Source organism: Anas acuta, chromosome Z, assembly GCF_963932015.1.
Source record: "Anas acuta chromosome Z, bAnaAcu1.1, whole genome shotgun sequence".
In the NCBI taxonomy this organism is placed as follows: Eukaryota; Metazoa; Chordata; class Aves; order Anseriformes; family Anatidae; genus Anas; species Anas acuta.
In genome coordinates this window covers 56,636,935-56,655,666 of record NC_089017.1, presented here as the reverse complement: position 1 = coordinate 56,655,666, position 18,732 = coordinate 56,636,935, and the positions used below count along the sequence as shown (strand labels likewise).

The 18,732-nt window shown below is 38.4% G+C and overlaps 1 protein-coding gene across 3 annotated transcripts in view; it reads left to right on the top strand.

The window, feature by feature from the left end:
• The window catches only part of MCC (MCC regulator of WNT signaling pathway), a 192,822-nt gene that overhangs the window by 10,035 nt on the left and 164,055 nt on the right, over positions 1-18,732 (top strand). For all 3 annotated transcript variants that reach the window (XM_068667631.1, XM_068667629.1, XM_068667630.1), the window contains exons 2-3: positions 8,458-8,705; positions 16,085-16,296. In XM_068667631.1, coding sequence (XP_068523732.1) covers positions 8,458-8,705; positions 16,085-16,296 — 460 coding nt within the window. The remainder of the gene's footprint in view (positions 1-8,457; positions 8,706-16,084; positions 16,297-18,732) is intronic.

The window sequence follows — 18,732 nt, the reverse complement described above, 5'->3', positions numbered from 1 at the left end:
TCAACTGAGAAGCATCTTTAAAAGTTAATTCAAGTCCAGAAAAACAACATGGTTTGAAAAACCACAAAACTGAGCAGAGGTTTTATTTGTACTCTTGTCACCTCAGCTTGTAAATGAAAGAGATTAACTAGGCTAGTGCTCTGCCTAATTGTGTTTTTGGAAGGATGAGCTTGGAGAGGCACCTGGAGAAAATCAGTTAAGCTGTGGATTCACGGCTTTTGAAACCTAATTTTTACTGTGAACACTCGTGCATCTCTAGAATAAATGGTACATATGTGGAGTATGTCCTGGAAGAGTGACTATTCCCATACATGACTTCGTATATTAATTAACTGTAATTAACTGTAATGATTAGCTGTAATGAGCATATTTAATGTCTTACTTCTTCTGAGAGGTTTTTGTTTGTTTGTTTGTTTTCAACACTACTTTCTGAAATTTAATGGAACAGTATTCATGTAGCACTAGCAATCATTTATTCAATGAAATCCCTTACGCTATATTTGTATGGGTAGGTAAGGTAACAAAGACCAAACTGCCCATGAATGAAATCTGTGCTCCTGGTAGTTATTACCCTGTGGTAGAGTCTGTAGGCTGAATTGATACTGTGTTTGTGCAAAATTTGAAACTAGTGAGCAGCACAAAGGAAAGCATAGAGTGGCAGAGGTTCTATTGACAGACCCTGCCTCTGTTGATAAATGGACCTTTGTTTGCCTGCAACAATTCCCTCTCCAGAGGTGACAGCCTTAGCTGAAAATGGGCATATTGCTCTCACGGGTTGTAAGATGCAGTTTGTGCTAACAGTGAGTGTTCAGAGTACACCACTTATTTCTAATAAGTAGAGAGTGCATTTGTTGTTCCTGCTACAAACAAAACATTTCATTTTTGGAAGTTCCTGTGAGAGATGGTTGGTCTTGTCCGCATCTAGTCTGAAGTGTAGCAGGGACCATGAAGCGGCATGACTTGCAGAGAGCTTCCCCCTGCAGGAGAAGGATCGCCGTGGTGGGCTGTGCAGCGGTGGTGTAGGCTGTGTGGCCAGAATAGTACTGTGAGAGGTTGCCAAGCCAGGGCACTGCTGTGAGGTAAAACCTTAGCTGGTTGAGTTAGGAATAAAGCTTATATAGTTTGGGGGCTGGTTGTCAGTTAACCCTTCCTTCTTCCTGCTTCTGCTTAGCATGATGGAACCAGGACAGGTTGTTAAGTTTAATTGTGGACTTGTAGAACATACAGGGGAACATGCAAGGCAGAAATCTAAACTAGCAAGGAGTTTCGAGAGTAACAAAAAATATTCCAGAATATGTAAACAGTAAGAGGAAAACCAAGGAAAGGGCACTCGGGAGGAAGCTGATAAGCTGTTAATGGCTGATGCTGAGGGGTATCAGAAATTGTTTTGTCTGTGACACTGAAAATACTAAATAGAGAGAGATAGTTCCTGCCAATAGGACTGATTACTACTACCTTGAAAGGCTAGGGGAAGAAAGAAGTTAGAGATACTTGGATTTATGTTTTAATTAGCTTTACTTGAAAAACTTGAGTTAAGGTTTGTAAAGACAGCCTCAGAACTGTTTTGTGTTTTCATTTTTTCATTCTTGAGATCTTTCAGAAGATAGAAGTAACAGAAAATTGGGAAAGATAAAATGCTTATTTTCTTTAAAGTCATGTTGAGATGGGGATCAGTCTGTAAACAGTGTATATCTGGCAGAATATGGATTTGTTAAGAATAAGTTGTATCAAATTCTCAAACCCATATGATCTATCAGAAATCTATTAGAAGAAGTTAGTGGTGGAAGTGAAACGAGATGCCTTCTATCTTGTGCTTACCAAAGCTTTTGATGTTTTATGATACTGCTAGCAGTGCCAGAGAGAGGCTGCTTTTTTTTTTTTTTTAATCCTGTACTTAGATCGTTAGATACCAATAGTTTATTTTACTAGAAGATTGTATCAAATTGAAATTCTAAGAATGGCTCAGGCCAGATCAGTACTGTTAAGGATTAATGATCTGGATGACATGATAACGAGTAAGCTTAATTAAATTTAAGATGGTACCAAGATAAGATTGCAGATATGCTGGAGGAGAGGACTGGAGACTAAATTGGTGTTGAGAAAATGCAGATACATCTTGAAAAAAACCACAGGTGAGATAAAGTAAGGATAAGTGTGCAATAACACATTTGATGGTAAAAATATGGGATATGTAATTGAAGAAATCCTGAGATTTATAGTAGGTCTCAAGTTAAATCAGAATTAGCAATAGTAAGATAGGACTTACGCTTTCAGCTTTTCTGCTCATTTTAGTGTGTGCTTTAAGACAATCTCTAGTTTTGCATGCCGTCATCCATCAAGTTGGTGGATCAGCTAGAGATAAGAGCAGCTCACCGAATATGATCAAAGACAGAAACTTCTTCAGTTCTTTACTCAAGAGAAGATGGGACATCAAGCAATGGGTTTCAAATATATAGTGACTGCTTTTACCTTATGTACTGTGATTACAGAAAATAAATGGTTAACTTCTTTTCTGAAATAATGTTCTAAGTTGCAGTTGGGAAGTTTTAGGTTACACAACCTGTAGGAGAGGACGTGGAAGCACTAGGACATATGGAGCTTGTGGAAGCCTTAAGAATGGGTTAACAAAAAATCTGTCAGGGATGGCATGGATTTATTTATTCCTATCATTGGTACAAGGCTGGATAATTCTTCTTTGTGGCCTTTCGCCTGTCCTCATCATGTGCTGTATTTCTGTAGGGTGACACTTCACTAATATAAGCTGTGTTCTGTTGACCTTTACACACCTAGAGTGGAGCTCTGCACTGTTCATCTTCAGATTTAAAACATCAACAAAATGTCCTTGCACTCCAAGCTTTTTCTTCACCTCTCCATGCTATTTCCCAGAATAGAGTCCTGCCTGTTTTCTTCCCTCCAAGCTCTTATGTCTCTGTTTGTTTGTTTGTTTGTTTTCTGAAGCTTCTCTGACTCTTATTTTCCCCTTAATTCCAGAGGAGCAGCTACATACCCTGGTACCCTGCTTTCGGCCCAGACTAGGAGAATAGATCATGTTTGAGATAATAGGAGTGGTTGTTCTATAAAACAGTTTGAAGCAGTGTTGTGTTTCTTGTGCACAGGTTAATAAGTTCTGTCGTTAAAAAATGATGGCATGATGTGGTCAGTGCTGTGCTCCTCTGTTCCCTCCTTCCTTGTACAGGGTGTTTACCCCCTGCTGATAAGGGAGCCTTACTTCTTACTAGCTTACTTCTGCAGCACTTTTCTTGTCTTCTTTTTTGGCTTTTTTTTTTTTTTTTTTTTTAGCTTTTTCTTAGAGTCAGGTGTTTTCTCCACAAGAGCTTCATTGCTTGCCTTCTGCAGTTTATTTGCCGAGTTCTGCAATTTGGCTCTTGTTCTTATAGGATAATCCAGCTAATATGCAAGAACCCATATAGTGCCATATAGACTCTATGCAGTAGCACAGAACCCAGTGGCTGTGGAATAAAAGCTTCCTTGCAGGACTCTAGTCTGTTTTGATGATTTATTTTTTTTTTTTCTTTCGTTTGCTTTCAACTTTATGTTTATACTTTGCTTTCATCCCTTGAGATTTTGGAAGAAAAAATCCTCTAACCAGCAAATGTCAGACAACAATCTTATGTTTTCCCCAAGTTTTCATGTAGCCTGGGAAAGCATTATCATGAATTCCCTTCCTGATCACAATGAAATGTTAAAGCTGAAGCCTTAGTGTGCATTTTCAAATCCCAGCATCAGTGGTATTGCTGCTTGGAATTTTAACTAGTGTGTCCAGCTAATGCCCTGGGTAACATGAGCCTGACTTGTGGTATTTATGACCCACTACAAATGTCAGTTTAGTTGAAAATGTCTCCTTTACAATCTTCTACCTTGTTCTGACATAGACTTGATACAGTGAAAGGAGAGAGTATTGAGACAGTATAAAGTAAGTGGAACTTGACAGCCAAAATGATCAAGATGTGTTACTGCGTGACATTTATAAAATATTAGAACTGCTCAGGTTGGAGAGGACCTTGAATGATCATCATGTCCAGCCTTTTGTGAGAAAAAAGAGCCTAGATGTGACTATCTAGTGCCCTGTCCAGTTGAACCTTGAAAACCTCCAGTGACAGGGACTCTGTCACATCCCTGGAGAGCTCGTTCCCGTGACTGATTGATTGTTCTTACTGTAAAGAAATTTCTTTCTTACATGAAGACAAAACCACTACCAGTGCAACTTGTACTCATCACCTGTCGTCTGTCTTCCTCATGGCATGCCTTTGGACCCTCTCCATGCTGTCCTTGTCATTGTATGGATTGTGGGGACAGAACTGGACACAATAATCAGGCGTGGCCTGAGGAGCTCTGAGTGGAGGGGTGTGATCCATCTTTGTCTCTGTTGGTAATGCAGCTGTGGGTGCAGCCCAGGGTTTGATTTGTCTTGGTTGCTGTAGCAGGACACTGCTGACTCTTGCTCAGCTTGTTGTCTGCCAGGACCCCCAGGTCCCTTCCAGCCAGGCTGATCCCTGGTCACACAGATCCTAGCCTGTACTCAGATCTTTGATTATGTTGTCCTTGCACTTGTCTTTGTTGAGTTTCAGACAGCTCTTGCTTGCCCCAGGTCTCTCTGTAAGGTAGCTCTCCATTCTGACATGTCCATCTCACAACCTACTTTGGTGTCATCAGCAGACTTTGTGTGGGTGCTTTCAATGCCCTTGTCTAGATCATTTATGAAGATGCTGAACAGTATGGGGCACGGGGTAGATCCCTGGTGGCCCTCACTTCTGCAGGCTGCCAGCCCAAGTAAAAACCATTGATCTCCATCCTCTGAGTGACCATCTGCAGGCCAGTTGATGGAACTGACGGAGTTCAAGAAGTGTTTGAACAATGATCTCAGACAAAGGGTCTGGTTTTTGTGTGGTCCTTTGTGGAGCCAGGTGCTGGACTCAGTGATTCATGTTTGTCCCTTCCAACTCAGGATATTCTGCGATTCTAAGTTTCCAGCTGCTAAAAAGGTTTTATGGTAATTTTGCAAGAAACCCTCTGATCTTTGCTTATGCAGCCTGAAGTCTAGGCGTACAAATGACTTTGAAGAAGAGAAGGCAAAATTAAAGGCAATCCCAAGTTTCCTAGATGCAGACAGAGTAAAAAAACAACAAACATAAGAAAATTTATTCCATACAGTTGTGTTATGAAATGCATCTAAACCAATTGTGAGCTATCTGAAATACTAACTTAAAATGGACTCATTTGTGAATGTCTCTCTAATCGTAGAATCACAGAACCATTCAGGTTGGAAGAGACCTCCAAGATCACCTGGTCGAACCATCCCCCTACCACCAATGTCACCCACTAAACCATGTCCCTAAGCACCACGTCCAACCTTTCCTTGAACACCCCTAGGAAAGGTGACTCCATCACCTCCCTGGGCAACCCGTTTGAATGCCTGACTGCTCTTTCTGAGAAGAAACGTCTCCAGAGAAAAATGTTTGTGGGTGGAGATTAGGAAAGCTCTTATCAGCTTTCTTCATATTGGTTGTTACACTGGAGATCAGTTGTTTTCTGTAGTGCTAGTAGCCCTTGGTTATTTTAGTAGTTTCTGATTTAATGTTCTTTGTAATTAATTCCATCTTTTCTAGTGATTCTATAGGTTGCTTCAGGCAGTGCCTTCAAACTGTAGATTCTACAAATGATATTTAGTTAATGTTTGCGTAACAGGAGAGAAAGCTTAGCACCTTTTGACTGTCAGGAGCCAAACATCAATTTGGAGATGTCCTTTGCGGGCTGTAGTAAGACGTGAGTGATGGAGACTTCAAGTTTTTGCACAAAGGCATTGTGTAAGGCACTCCCACAGAAGTGTGAGAAAATGCCTTTTCAGAGACTAAGGCAGCTTTGTCCTCGACCCCCCTGGCAAAATCTCTCAACACTTCATTTCCTAGTAATAATTCCAAAGATTATTTCTCCTCTGGGGAGTCTGTCTATCTTGTCACACGGTGTGAAGTGCACGAGTAGTTCCTCTGTAAATTGCTTTTCATAATTCTGTTGCTATAGTTGAAGCGGTATGTAAAGCAGTTGCTGTCCATGCCACTGCAGCACTACTGATGTTAAAGGTGGAGGATAACTCAGGTTTAACTGTTGGCATCTGAATTCAGGTTAGTGCTGCTTTATGTTGTTAATGTAGACATAATTGAGTTGTTTCCCTCATGAAAACTTGAATGTTTTGTCATGCTTATTTATTTATTGACCAGATTAAATGCAAAGAGCAAAACTGACCAAAATTTTAACTACAAGTATCACTTCAGAGTTGGCACATGTAATTTAATTCTCTTATCTCCGATTACATGAAGAAATTACTCTATGCATTATAACATACATGGTCATACTTTTATAATAATAATAATTATTATTATTATTACACTTCATTCTCACTATTAGAATCTCTGCTAAAAAGTCCATTGTTCTAGAATTTCTGTGTGAAACACCAAGTTCCACCTAGCATAGGGCTTTTTTTTCTCTAGGATGGGTAGACAGATAGACATGGATTGTGATACTAAATGCCTTTAGTGAAACACTTTATGCAAGAACTTCAGATACTTCACTTGACCTTGTAGAAACCTCAGAAACCTTCAGAACAATGTTCAGGTATTTGTATTGAAATAATAATACTAAATATGTTCTAATTCACATAATAGTAATTTTATTACACGTTTCCTTTGCCTTCTTTCTGTGGAAAGGTCTGCACAACATAAAAATGAGCAGCATTTAAAGTAAGCCATGAAATATTCATACTATTTGTGGTGTGAGTCAGTGTGGTAGTATTAAGCAATCCAAACTAAAAGTGTTTGAGAAAATTATGGAGGGAAAGAAATAGTAAAGGGTAAGACTGCTGAAGTAATGATAATTTTTTTAACCTTTGAAATTTGATAGAATGATGCACCAAGTGATGCACCACTTGGCAGTGTAGAGCAGCTGTTGCTTCAGATCTGAATTGTCACCCACACATTATTTAGAATATGATTAGTTGTCATTTGACAAATATGTATCTGTCTTCCTTCAGTTGCTGGAAAGGTTGTGTCAAGATTTTGTTTCCTTCTCTTTCTCAATGCCTCTTCTTTCTTTAAGTGAGATAGGACCAGATGGGAGGGGAATAGCAAGAAAAAATTATGAAATAGGGTCTTTTGCTGTCACTTCTTTTGGTGGCTGAGAGTCTTTAGCAGCAACAGTCTATCAAATTTGTCTCCTGCTGTTTGTGAAAGCTGAGCATATGGAAAGGGACAGAGGTGCTGTCTCTGTATGGTGGGGAAGATTATTCATTCGTGGCTTGCAGAGCTGTGTTTGCACAAGAAAGCACTGGTATTTTTAGTGGTTAACGTTTTGGAAAAAGTCAGTGTGACAGTCTCTTCAAAAAGAACCCTCCTTTCTTGAGAGTCATTGTTGAAGAATGTCAGATGTTTGTCTAATACATGTAGTCCACATATTCACCATTATTTTGTGATCAACTTCTTACTCATGGTGCATTTTCTACCAACTGCTGCTAATTTTTTTCAAAAAAACTTAATCTTACCACAATTTTAATAAAGGAAAAAGGCGTTGAGAATAGTGGGGAACAAACGTCTTGAAGCACGTTCTGCTGAGAAAAATGTCATACCTCAAATTAAGCCAAAGGTGTGTTCCTGAGGTTCTGTTCTTCTTCACACAAAATAGAAAAGAGCATTGGTCAATTTATCCTAAGATAAGTCCACCATATAAATTTTAAGTGTATCTTATGATTCAAGTGTCTTCCGTATTGACCTGGTTGCAGCTACTCACACACGGTGCCATTGTATTTTTCATGGTACTGCCCTCCTCGCAACTTCATGAGTTTCATTAAACTGCTGGGCCAGTCAAGTTTCTTAAGAGGATTTTGTAGTCATAACGTTTGGAGACAGGTTTCCAAATGCTGTTTCTCTTTTCTGCTGTTTTCTTTGTCCTTCATATTTGTCCTCTTTAACTTAACTGCTGTTCAGTGGCAAAACTCCCAAGTGTGGCCTGTCCCAAGTAAAATGGAAGTTTAAGGTGCCATTGATCTTATTGGAGCATAACAATTTAAATTCTTGCTATGTCACTTCTTCAGAAGATACTATGGAGATCAGCAGCAAGATTCAGCTCCTACTTGTGTCTGTCTCTGGTTGTAGAAATGTGGGTAATAGCATGAAAATAGAGGTTAACACTTGAAGAAAAATATTTCTTGCTTTTCCAAGGTCTGTATTGTAATTTCATGCCAACATCATGGTTTCTTTATTGGATTGACAAAAAAAAATAAATAATTGGCTTATTGAGTTTAAATCTATGCATTAATTCATTTCCAGATCAGACAGTCAGTATTTATTCTAAACTAAATTGTTTTTTCTTTTCCATTCCCATTTCTCCAATCTTTCTTCCACTTCCATCCCTCCCCTGCCCCCATTTTCCCTCTAAAAATATCCTTAGGAATGACTTGCTGATGGTGTGCCGCCAGCTGAATATGGAGGAGTCTGTCGCTGAGATCATGCACCAGCTGGGAGCAGATGAAAATGGAAAAATATCCTTCCAGGATTTTAGTCAGTGCCGCATGGAACTGGTGCGAGAAATCAGAAAGGAGGAAGTGGAGCTTTCTGTGAAATCGGATGACTCTTGTAAAAAGAAAAAGTTAAGGGATAGAATAGCTTCCTGGCCGACTAGCAGCAATAACAGTTTAGGTAGGTATGACTTTTAAATGTCATGCTGGAGTGGTTTAACAGACAATAAACTCTGGGTTTTTTGTTACCAATTTTTCTGGTATCAGGATTTTCCATAAAGGGTTCTCTGAATACGCTTTGGCATAATTTTGTCATCTATTAGTGGTGTTATAACTGATGCAGCCTTCTATTCTGGTGTGTTAACAAGTATCTGTTGCAGAACATCCTCCTCAAAACATCCTAGTCAGCCAAGACAACAAGCTTTCTTGAAGAGACAGGAGCTGTGGAGCTTAGCTGATAACAGTGATGTAGTGAGCGTTTCATTGTCCAGAAAGCCCAGGCAGGCGGGTAGTTAGGTAGAAATATAAACAATTAGGAAAGAAATAATCTTTGTATTGCAGATATAGGATACTTTAGGAATGTGGATGTTTCTTGGCTGCTTTAAAAATTGATCCACTTAGTTGGGGATCCAAGTGCTGAATGTGCCAATTGAGAGGATACAATAATTCCATTTTCCTTTTGCCCTCACTCTACCACCTAAAAAAAAAAAACAAAAACAATCTCATCTACAGGAAGACAGGATGTAGGAACAGAAGATTGTCTGTGTCATTGAGTCCTGTCTTCCTTAGCATTTTGATCAATTGCCATCAAATCAGAACTATTTACAACTACAGAATGCTTCCTTTCACCCTGTAACAGATACAAGAGATCAGAAGACAGCTGTTGGTCTTTAGACAATAGCATGTGGTCATAAACCCACCAATGCAAGCTACTGTGGAAACTGCTGAGGAGACTGGCGGCACTCTGGCTTCCTGCAGTAGCTGCATGCTAGCTAAACATGGCCCATGGTCTGGGTACACCCAGGCTTCAGAAGAAATCTGTGATTGTATTTAGTGAGAGATATATCCCCATACCTTTTTTTTAGACTAAATTACCCTAGATTGTTTTTTTTAAATGCTTTTGTAATAACAGGTCTTCCCTTGTACGCATCTTAATTAGCAATGTCTTTTTATTTTTATTTTAACTCTCAGATACATTTAATGCTTCTTCCTGAACAGTTTGCTTGTCTCTGTTCTGGTTCCTCATGTTTCTGACCTGTCATTACTTTTCAGTAGGCAGTCTCCTAGAATGTAAAACATGGTGTGTATTGTTTCTGTTTTTTGCTTGTTTAGTGGGGTTCCTGTTTTTTTTTTTTTTGTCTTGTAGTAACTCTGCATGTATTCTTAGCTTGTCTCACACATTCAAATGTTGCTTGCTTGCCTTGGATCCTTAGTGAATTTCCTGTCTTCCTGCTTTTTAGATTGACTGTATTTCTCCCTCACTATCCCATCATCTGATGCTCATCTGCTTTTTTCTTTTTGTCTTCTCAACATAGCGAATCTGTTTCACAGTGCTCTTTGTTTTCTGTCTGATCTCTTTTGCTATTCTTTATAATCATACCTTTTTGTATTTAATATTTCCTTTGTTTATCCTTTGGTATATATGCTTGAGGTAAAAGGTGATTAACTGTTTAGTTTTTGTGTCCATTCTACATCACTGGTTACATTGAATCTTCACAATCCCTGGGCGCAATTGCATTTCCAGACCATGAATAACCTTCAGGAGCAGTATCAGACACCACTTCAAAACCAAGATGACCCCTGAATATCTTCTATATTGGATTAACAATGGTGTATATTCTGTAGCTCATATATGTATATTCAGTTATCTTCACTGCCTTTGTTATATAACAGAGGGCCTAAACTTTACTGGAGAAAGGTCTTCATTACAGTCTCAAAATGCATTCCACAAAGAAATCTTGTTAATTGCTGCCCAGAAGTGGTCAGGTGGCAAAATAGTGGTCATGTGTCATGTACCAATTCAATCTCTACTTTTTTTTTCCCTACTGGGGGGATATCTGTATTTCTAACGGCTGTATGAGAATAAGGTTATTACAATAGATTTGCCCAACAAATGTTTCTACTCCCATATTTCCAGGCGGCATGCCAATAAGCTAAAATGGATGACAGTTTTAATCAAGATACAGAATTCAGATTTAGTAATACTCAGTCATATCTATGCTCAGCAAGTCAAACCTGCGTGTGTCCACTAGCTTGAAATTCAGTAGAGTGTAAGATTTATCAGTTTAATCTTTTATTCAAATGCATGAAAAAGGACACTTTTCAAGTTACTAGAATTACATTTTTAGCTGCTTGGATATCAGCAAATCAAGGCTATTATAATGTATTCTAGTTCTCACACTGTTAAAGTCAATGGGAACTTTAGTTTGCAAGTACTGTTTAGTGATTTTTCTATAGATAAAGCTGAATGTGAATTTTGTTACTTTAATGTTCTTCTGAAATCCTTTAAAATGTATTAAACATGAATAACTTCTGAAAGTGTTGCTGGAGACTTGCAATGACAGTATGGTAACCTGACTCTTTAGTATATCACTTCAGTAGGATATACAGGAAGACTGTCAGTTTTTGATCAGATCTGTGGGCACTGCTCCAGTTACGGAGACTGAGAACCATGATGGGTATATTAAATCTGTGTGAATAGTGTATCCAGTGATGGAAGTGGATTGCTCGGCAAATGAGCCCTTACAGTACAGAAGAACTATGCCTCTAATGATTTAAGGCAGGAAATGACCCGAACAGCTGTGGCTTCTGCCAGGTTTTTCAGTGCTAATGGTTTTACATGTTTTATGTAAAAGCTAGAATTAGAAGCATTTGTATTATATGTTGTATAGATTTGTGTGCGCTTTCCAGGTAATTAGTAAATTGCTGGGTTTTGTTTCGTGATAAAGATGGCCTGTTTTGCAGATGAATAAGAAATGATGTTTATTAGTGAATTCATTCATTAGACCAAGTGAAAGATTTCCTGTCCCACTGAGAGGTGCTTGTACTTACTGGCCTGATTTCCTATTCTAGGTAAATAATTATGAATACCAGAGTCCACAAGCAATCTTTAGCTGTCAGTTTGTGATAAGTAATCAGTTCATAGCCAACTCCCTGGTTCTCTTTAATGAAAATAAGTCCCTTGAAAATTTCATATGGTAATGTATTTACGTTATGGATCAAGCATGCGAATAAATCAGAAGAATGATAGAAATTCAGCCTGAAATTAAGCTTATGGGTAAACATGAGAGGCTGGCCAGTTGGAGTTGAAAAATCATTACTTTTACTTGGCACGAATTCCATGTTTGATCTTATTGCAAATAAATTGCCTTCAAGAAAGTGATGCAGTGACTACATTTATTTATGCTACATTTAATTAAAATCTTCGGAGCTAATATGATCTCAAAAGTGCACTACAGATTCTTCTTGAGATTTATGAGCAGAATTTCATCCTAGATCTGTTTGACTGAAACAGCCGTGACTATCTGTTAGGCTGAACTTAACTACATATAAATTTATGTTAACTGTAAATGATTCCATTTATTAATTTTAAATACTCCTTTGATACTGCTGTCTTTCTGCAGATCAGCAGACTATATGTAACCTTTTTTTTCCCTAAAAACTGAGAGTGCTAAATTCTATGAGCAACAAAATAAATGAACCTGTTTTTCTGTGGGATTTGCATTTGACAGCTGACTAATCTTATTAAAACTGCAATATATAGTGTATTTTAGACACTAGCAAATCTAGAAAGGAAGGTGTTATACAGAATGGGTGCTATGCTAAAGGTATTATTCAGGAAGGGAAAATAGCAATCAGGCTTTGTATCTCTGCTGTTGAAGACACACAGTTGAGTTGTAACTGTGTGACCTACAGATCAGTTGTGCTTTGTATTATCCTTCATTGCCAACTGTCTTCATGTTTGCTATTAATATCTTCATCAATGATCTGGATGAGGGCATTGGGTGCACCCTCAGTGAGTTTGCAGATGACACCAAGTTAGGTGCATGTGTCGATCTGCTCGAGGGTAGGAAGGCTCTTCAGGAGGATCTGGAAAGGCTGGATCCATGGGCTGAGGTCAACTGCATGAAGTTCAACAAGGCCAAGTGCCGGGTCCTGCGCCTGGGGTGCAATAACCCCAAGCAGAGCTACAGGCTGGGAGATGAGTGGTTGGAGAGCTGCCAGACAGAGAGGACCTAGGAGTGATGGTGGACAGTCGGCTGAATATGAGCCAGCAGTGTGCTCAGGTGGACAAGAAGGCCAATGGCATCCTGGCTTGTATCAGAAACAGTGTGGCCAGCAGGGCTAGGGAGGTGATCGTCCCCCTGTACTCGGCTCTGGTGAGGCCGCACCTTGAGTACTGTGTTCAGTTTTGGGCCCCTCGCTACAAGGACATTGAGGTGGGGGTTGGTCTATTCTCCCACGTGCCTGGTGACAGGACGAGGGGGAACGGGCTAAAGTTGCACCAGGGGTATTTTAGGTTGGATATGAGGAAGAACTTCCTTACTGAGAGGGTTGTGAGGCATTGGAATGGGCTGCCCAGGGAAGTGGTGGAGTCACCATCCCTGGAGGTCTTTGAAAGATGTTTAGATGTAGAGCTTAGGGATATGGTTTAGTGGAGGACTTGATAGTGTTAGTTCAGAGGTTGGACTTGGTGATCTTGGAGGTCTCTTCCAACCTAGACGATTCTGTGTATGTGATTCTGTGTGATTCACAAGCCAGGCGCATTTGAGAAGCCCGTACAGGGTAATCTTACGATATCACACATTTCCTGATATCGTGGATCCTTCATTGCCCTTCATTTTGGTGGATTCTCTCTTCTACTCTGTGAGCAAAGATGAAATCATAGAATGCCAGGTCCATCAGCATAGTCTGGTGAAACTATCTTTTACCAAACTAAAAAGCATGTTTGTATGATCATGACTTATAGTCACCCACTTCTCTGTTTCAGTGTGCAAGGCTTCTGCACAGAATGCTAATTGTTAGAAGATGAAATGCCATTTACATTCAGATTAACACAATTAAATGGCACCAGCATCAGAACGTGGCCCTCTGTGATATTACCTTTGCAGGAGGTATGGCATCATACCTAATGGATCCTCACTTTCTGATTACTACTGTAAGAGCAAGTGTTGTATGTCAAATACAACATATATCCTGAGTGAATTACCAGCTGTAACTGAAGACACAGTTTTGACAACTCCAGAATTTCTCTGCTGAGCCCAGACACCAAAGGTGAATGAGTGAGGAGGACAGCATGTTTAGCAGCTGGAGTTCAGAATCTGTTATATTGGTCAGATTTAGAGAACAGCAATAAATTATTAGAAATACTGGAAATGCCTTTCTCTCTAACAGTCATGACTCCTTTCATTTTTGGAATGTATATTTTAAGCCAGGAGTACAGGCTTGAACTTTTAAGAAAACTTGGGTTAAACATACAGTCACAATACTGTCATTACAAAACAAACAAACAAACAAAAAACAAACCAACAATAATTCCATTTGTGACTGCCAGGTGTTTTCTGCATCAGTTCAGTGTTTTAATCGAATAACAGGTAGTGAAGTCTATGAAGGCCACTTCGTTCTTCAACAATGCTGGTATTGCTAATTCAATGAATATGAGAGCTTTTTGGCAGGACAATGTCTTTCAAGTAATAGATATTCACAGTGCACATACTCTGTTGAATGTGTGCCATACTTAGTTCTGTAAAAACAGGTGTGATACAGCCTGCTCTCAATTTTGTGGCTGCCCCTGTGGAGACAGAATTGTCTGAAGTATTCTTGCCTACTCTGGGAGAGGGCAGAACTGGTTCCCCATCTCCCCTCGCCTCCTGAGACATCTCTGCTGCTTCAGTTCTGTTGGTTGCAGATTTTCCTGCTGTACTGTATACCGTAGCCACAAGAGGGCAGAGATGTGTAACACTGTACTTAGTATCAGTGCCCTACACAGGATGTAATGTATTTATGGTTTGGATGTTAAACAGCTGGCAGTGGTATCTCAGTTTAACTGTGCTGGACAGCTTGCAGCATGCAGCTAGATTATTCACAGTTGATGCATACATTTGGTGTAAAAGTAATTGAATTAGTCTTTAATAGTTACCTGTACGTGTAATATGAATCAAGTTTAGTTACGTTACTATAAAATATAATTCTTTTGTTGTTATTTCTACTTGAATGCTTAAAAACTAGTGTATTCTCTTTACAATAAGCCAGGGAAACCATCTCTGGGTTTCTTAAGAGGATTTATCAGGTATAGCTGCTTTACAGGGCTGTTAGGATGTTGATCTAATGATATAAATTAGTTGCTACCTTGCTTCCCTTCTGGATGGTTTTCTATTTGCATGTTTGCAGATTTAACTTTTTTGGGGGAGGGAGTGGAAAGGCACTCTACTAATAGTTCATTACATAGTTTGTTCTTTCTCCCTGGCATTTTACTTAATAAGTGATAAACACTCACTTGGAACGCTTTGAGTGTTCAGAGAGAGAAATAGCTATAAAGGAAAAACTTTTGAGCCATCACGATGGCATTACAGACAATTACTTACATTTTGCTGATGGCATGGTGGATATAGAGCTTTGCTAAAGTTTTCAAATCTGGGTTTTATTCTGACTTTTAACTTAGAATGGGTGCTTGAACAAGTCACTTAATTCTTTTCAGTATTCTTTGTGCTACATGTGAAAAACTATAGTGCTGCCCAGGGTTATTAAATAATCTATGGAATATTTTGCCATGCGAAATTTTTAAGCCTAAAATCTAAAAAGCTTTTTAAAGGATTTAGACTGTTGTATATAAAGCAGAAATCCCCAGGGATTAAATGGTTACTGATAAAATAAGAAAACTGTTTAAAATTTGGTTTAGGGTTTAAACCTGTCTCTGACTGTAAGAAATTGGAAGGATTATACAAGAAGAAACAGCAACCCTCCATCTTCCTGATCTAAAAATTTTCCCTGAAGCATTCATTGTCTCTAGCTACATGATTGTAGTGTTGCATTGATTTTTTAATGAAACACCTTGTGACTGATGTTTCTGTGAAACCTGAACTGTAACAGGCAATTCTGAGATAATGAGAAAGTGTTGCTAACATAAAAATGTCATAAACACTGTACACCTACAGAATTCATATGTTGTGTTGTTATTCACTAAACTAAAAGTTAAGAATTATGGTTTTCCTCTTCTGTTCTTTGATTAATGCTGTTTTTTAATCTGACATAGTTACTGACACTTCTTCATTCCGTGGTTCTTAACTACTGTAAATTAAACTACTTATTTTACATCTTTTAGTAAATAATGTATGCAAATGTTTTTCATTTTTTCATCAGGATCCTGTGATTTAGTAAACGTTCTGTGCATTGAAAACGTTACTGCTTTTCTTCTTTCTTTCTGGTATTGTCAGCATGTGCAAGATGGGGTATAACAGTGGAGCTGTTTGCTTTTTATCTTTCTGGAAAGGCAAGCTGGCTTGTTTCTGTGTTCTTTATACATAGCCCATACTAGAATGGTTTTCTCTTTCTGCATTTTAGGTGCCTTATCAGGAGCCAGAGAAAGCTGGGAGTATGATTCAGGAGCAAGAGACCTTCAGAGTCCAGACCTCCAGAGTCACTTTACACTACTGAAGGTGTTGGAGAATGGTGGAAGCAGTGGGACTCAACCGGCTGCTCTGCAGAGGCTTCTGTCTCAGGCCTCAAATTTTAGCAGCTCTGTTGGAGGAAGTTACTTGGAACTTGCCAACACTGTAAGTGCATTTTGCCTCTGCTTTTAAGTTCTGTAGATATTTTTTTCTTGCTTTTCCCTGATGAAGTATATTAATCCATCCTTTGAACTGTCATGGAAACAATGCCAGGCTGCTGTTGCCTTTCATTTGCAAGAAAGCTAATGTGATTTTAGCAGTTGAAAGGTGCATAATATTTCTATAGCTTGTATAATTGAGTTCTACCAGAAAGGATAGGAGTTGCTGAGGAACCAACTTCAAGTTATTATTTTATACAGTTTAACAAAAGACAAATTATGTGTGAAAACTTCCTACCAAACATTTATTTATTTATTTTTAATCAGGGCATCAGATTGTTTAGAAGTGTTGTGCAGGAAAGTTCTTCCGGTGTTGTTTCTGTACTGGCCACTAAATTTTTGATATTGGCTTTAAACCCTCAGTTGCAGCATATTGTGCTCTTTATTTCTGTAATGACTATTCTCTGTTGTATAAAAAGTGCAACTGTTGAAGGTATAAGGCTTTATTTTTGGCTTTCCCATCAATTTATTGGGATCAAGTTTGTGTTTTAGCTTTAAGTGAGGCATGTTATAGAAGACTGTTTTGTTTCTGATTATGCTGCACAGGGTTTTAAGTGGAGAAATAAAAGATGATAAAATGAAAGAGAAAAATTTTTTGAATTTTATGATTGTTTATTGTCACATTTGACTTTGAAATTGATACATGATAATTCTAGCTGTAAGGAAACCTTAGGAGGTTGTCTAGTTCAGCCTCTTGCTCAAGACTTAATGCCTAATGGAAGTGGTTACTGGCAACAGAGTAAAATCAACTTCTTTTAAGGTACATTACTCAAAAAGAAAATACCCTGAAAGTGTTTTTAAAAGACTTCTTCTAATATATATATGTTTTAAATTCATGAACACAGTCTGATGTAGGACCGAAGTTTCCAGGTGCAAACTAAAAATATGTAGATATTAAAACATGATTTATCTAAGAGACAAAAGACCTCAAGTAAGTTGACAGTTCCGTAATCGAATTGTGTCCTCATTTTCTCTAGCAAGCACAGCAAGAATTAACTGTGGTAAATTGTGAGCTCTGATCTTTAAGACTGGATAGAAGCATTTGAAAACTGTAAAGAGCAGAAAAAGTGCCAGCACACACGTAAAGAAGGCAAGATGGAAAATCTGGGTAATTATAAAACAGTTAGCAGCATTACTTATATCTCCCAGTATTTTTCTGGAGATGTGCGCAATTTTGACTAAGAGATGACATCTTGGTTTATATAAGAACAATCATGTCCAGCCAATCTAAAACTTATTTTTACAGAACATTAGATTTTGGATATAGTGAAGGGATAGAAGATGATGTGTATCTCTGGTAAGGCATTTGACCCTGACTTGAATAACGTTGTCATAATCAAATGCAGAATAGGGTCTAAACTACTACTTAGGTGAATTTGCGATTGGCTTTAAAGTTGTGAGGTGCTGTGTTTTTAGTACCTTTTTGAGCTCTGTTCTGCCCCATTCTCTGGTTTGCATGAAAACACTAACAAATTCAAATCAAACTCTACTGGTAAAATCAGTGCTTATCTACAGTGCAAACTGAATTTGTGGTCATCCATTAAAAAGGTGCAAGTCTAAGGAAGATAGTTAACCGGTGTTCAGTTATACATATTTTCATGACTTTGATTGGTTTGCTTAAGAAAGTATGTTCTTGGAAAAATGTGAGCTACTTCCCATAAGCTTATTTTAAAGGATGTAGGATGATGCTTAACAGAAGTTTAAGTGAAGCTGCTTAAGACCGATGTAGCTGTGCAAAAAGAATGGAGTGAATATTTTTATTTCTGGATTAGTTGCTGTGTCCTTTTTGATTGGAGTTCATTCATATTTCAAGGTGGGTGTGTACTAATACATCCTCTTTCTGTGCTCCTCCTGATTTATGATGATTCAGAAGTGGTGGGCTTTAGAAGCTGTTGTATGTTTGCAAATAAGAAGACACAGGTGTGCAGTGTTATTTAAGAAAGCACGGTGTGAGGGCTACTGCATCACTCTAATATGTAGCTATCTTAAAAATAAAAATGCTGAAGGCTCATATGAAATAAGATCTCCAGGTATGATGGCTTTCTTTGTTCCCACCTCTAAGTTCCTTTTATGCTTACTGTTTTGAAAGACACCTTATCTTTGTTTTAACAAGCATCTATCCTACTTTTAAATATTCTGTGCTCTTTTAAACCATAGGTACAATCAATAGTCTCTCATTTATATGTAGATGAATATAATAACATCTCCATTTGACTCCTTCTTAAGCACTGGTGTCATGAGTAAAAGTCATATGCAAATTCTTGCTTTGGTTTTCTTACAATGGAAAGAAGAGGTGAGAGAAAATGGAGAGAGAGATTTACTTTGTTTTTCACTATTTGCATTTATTCAATTTACACTGTTAATACTGAGGGACTCGCTGCAG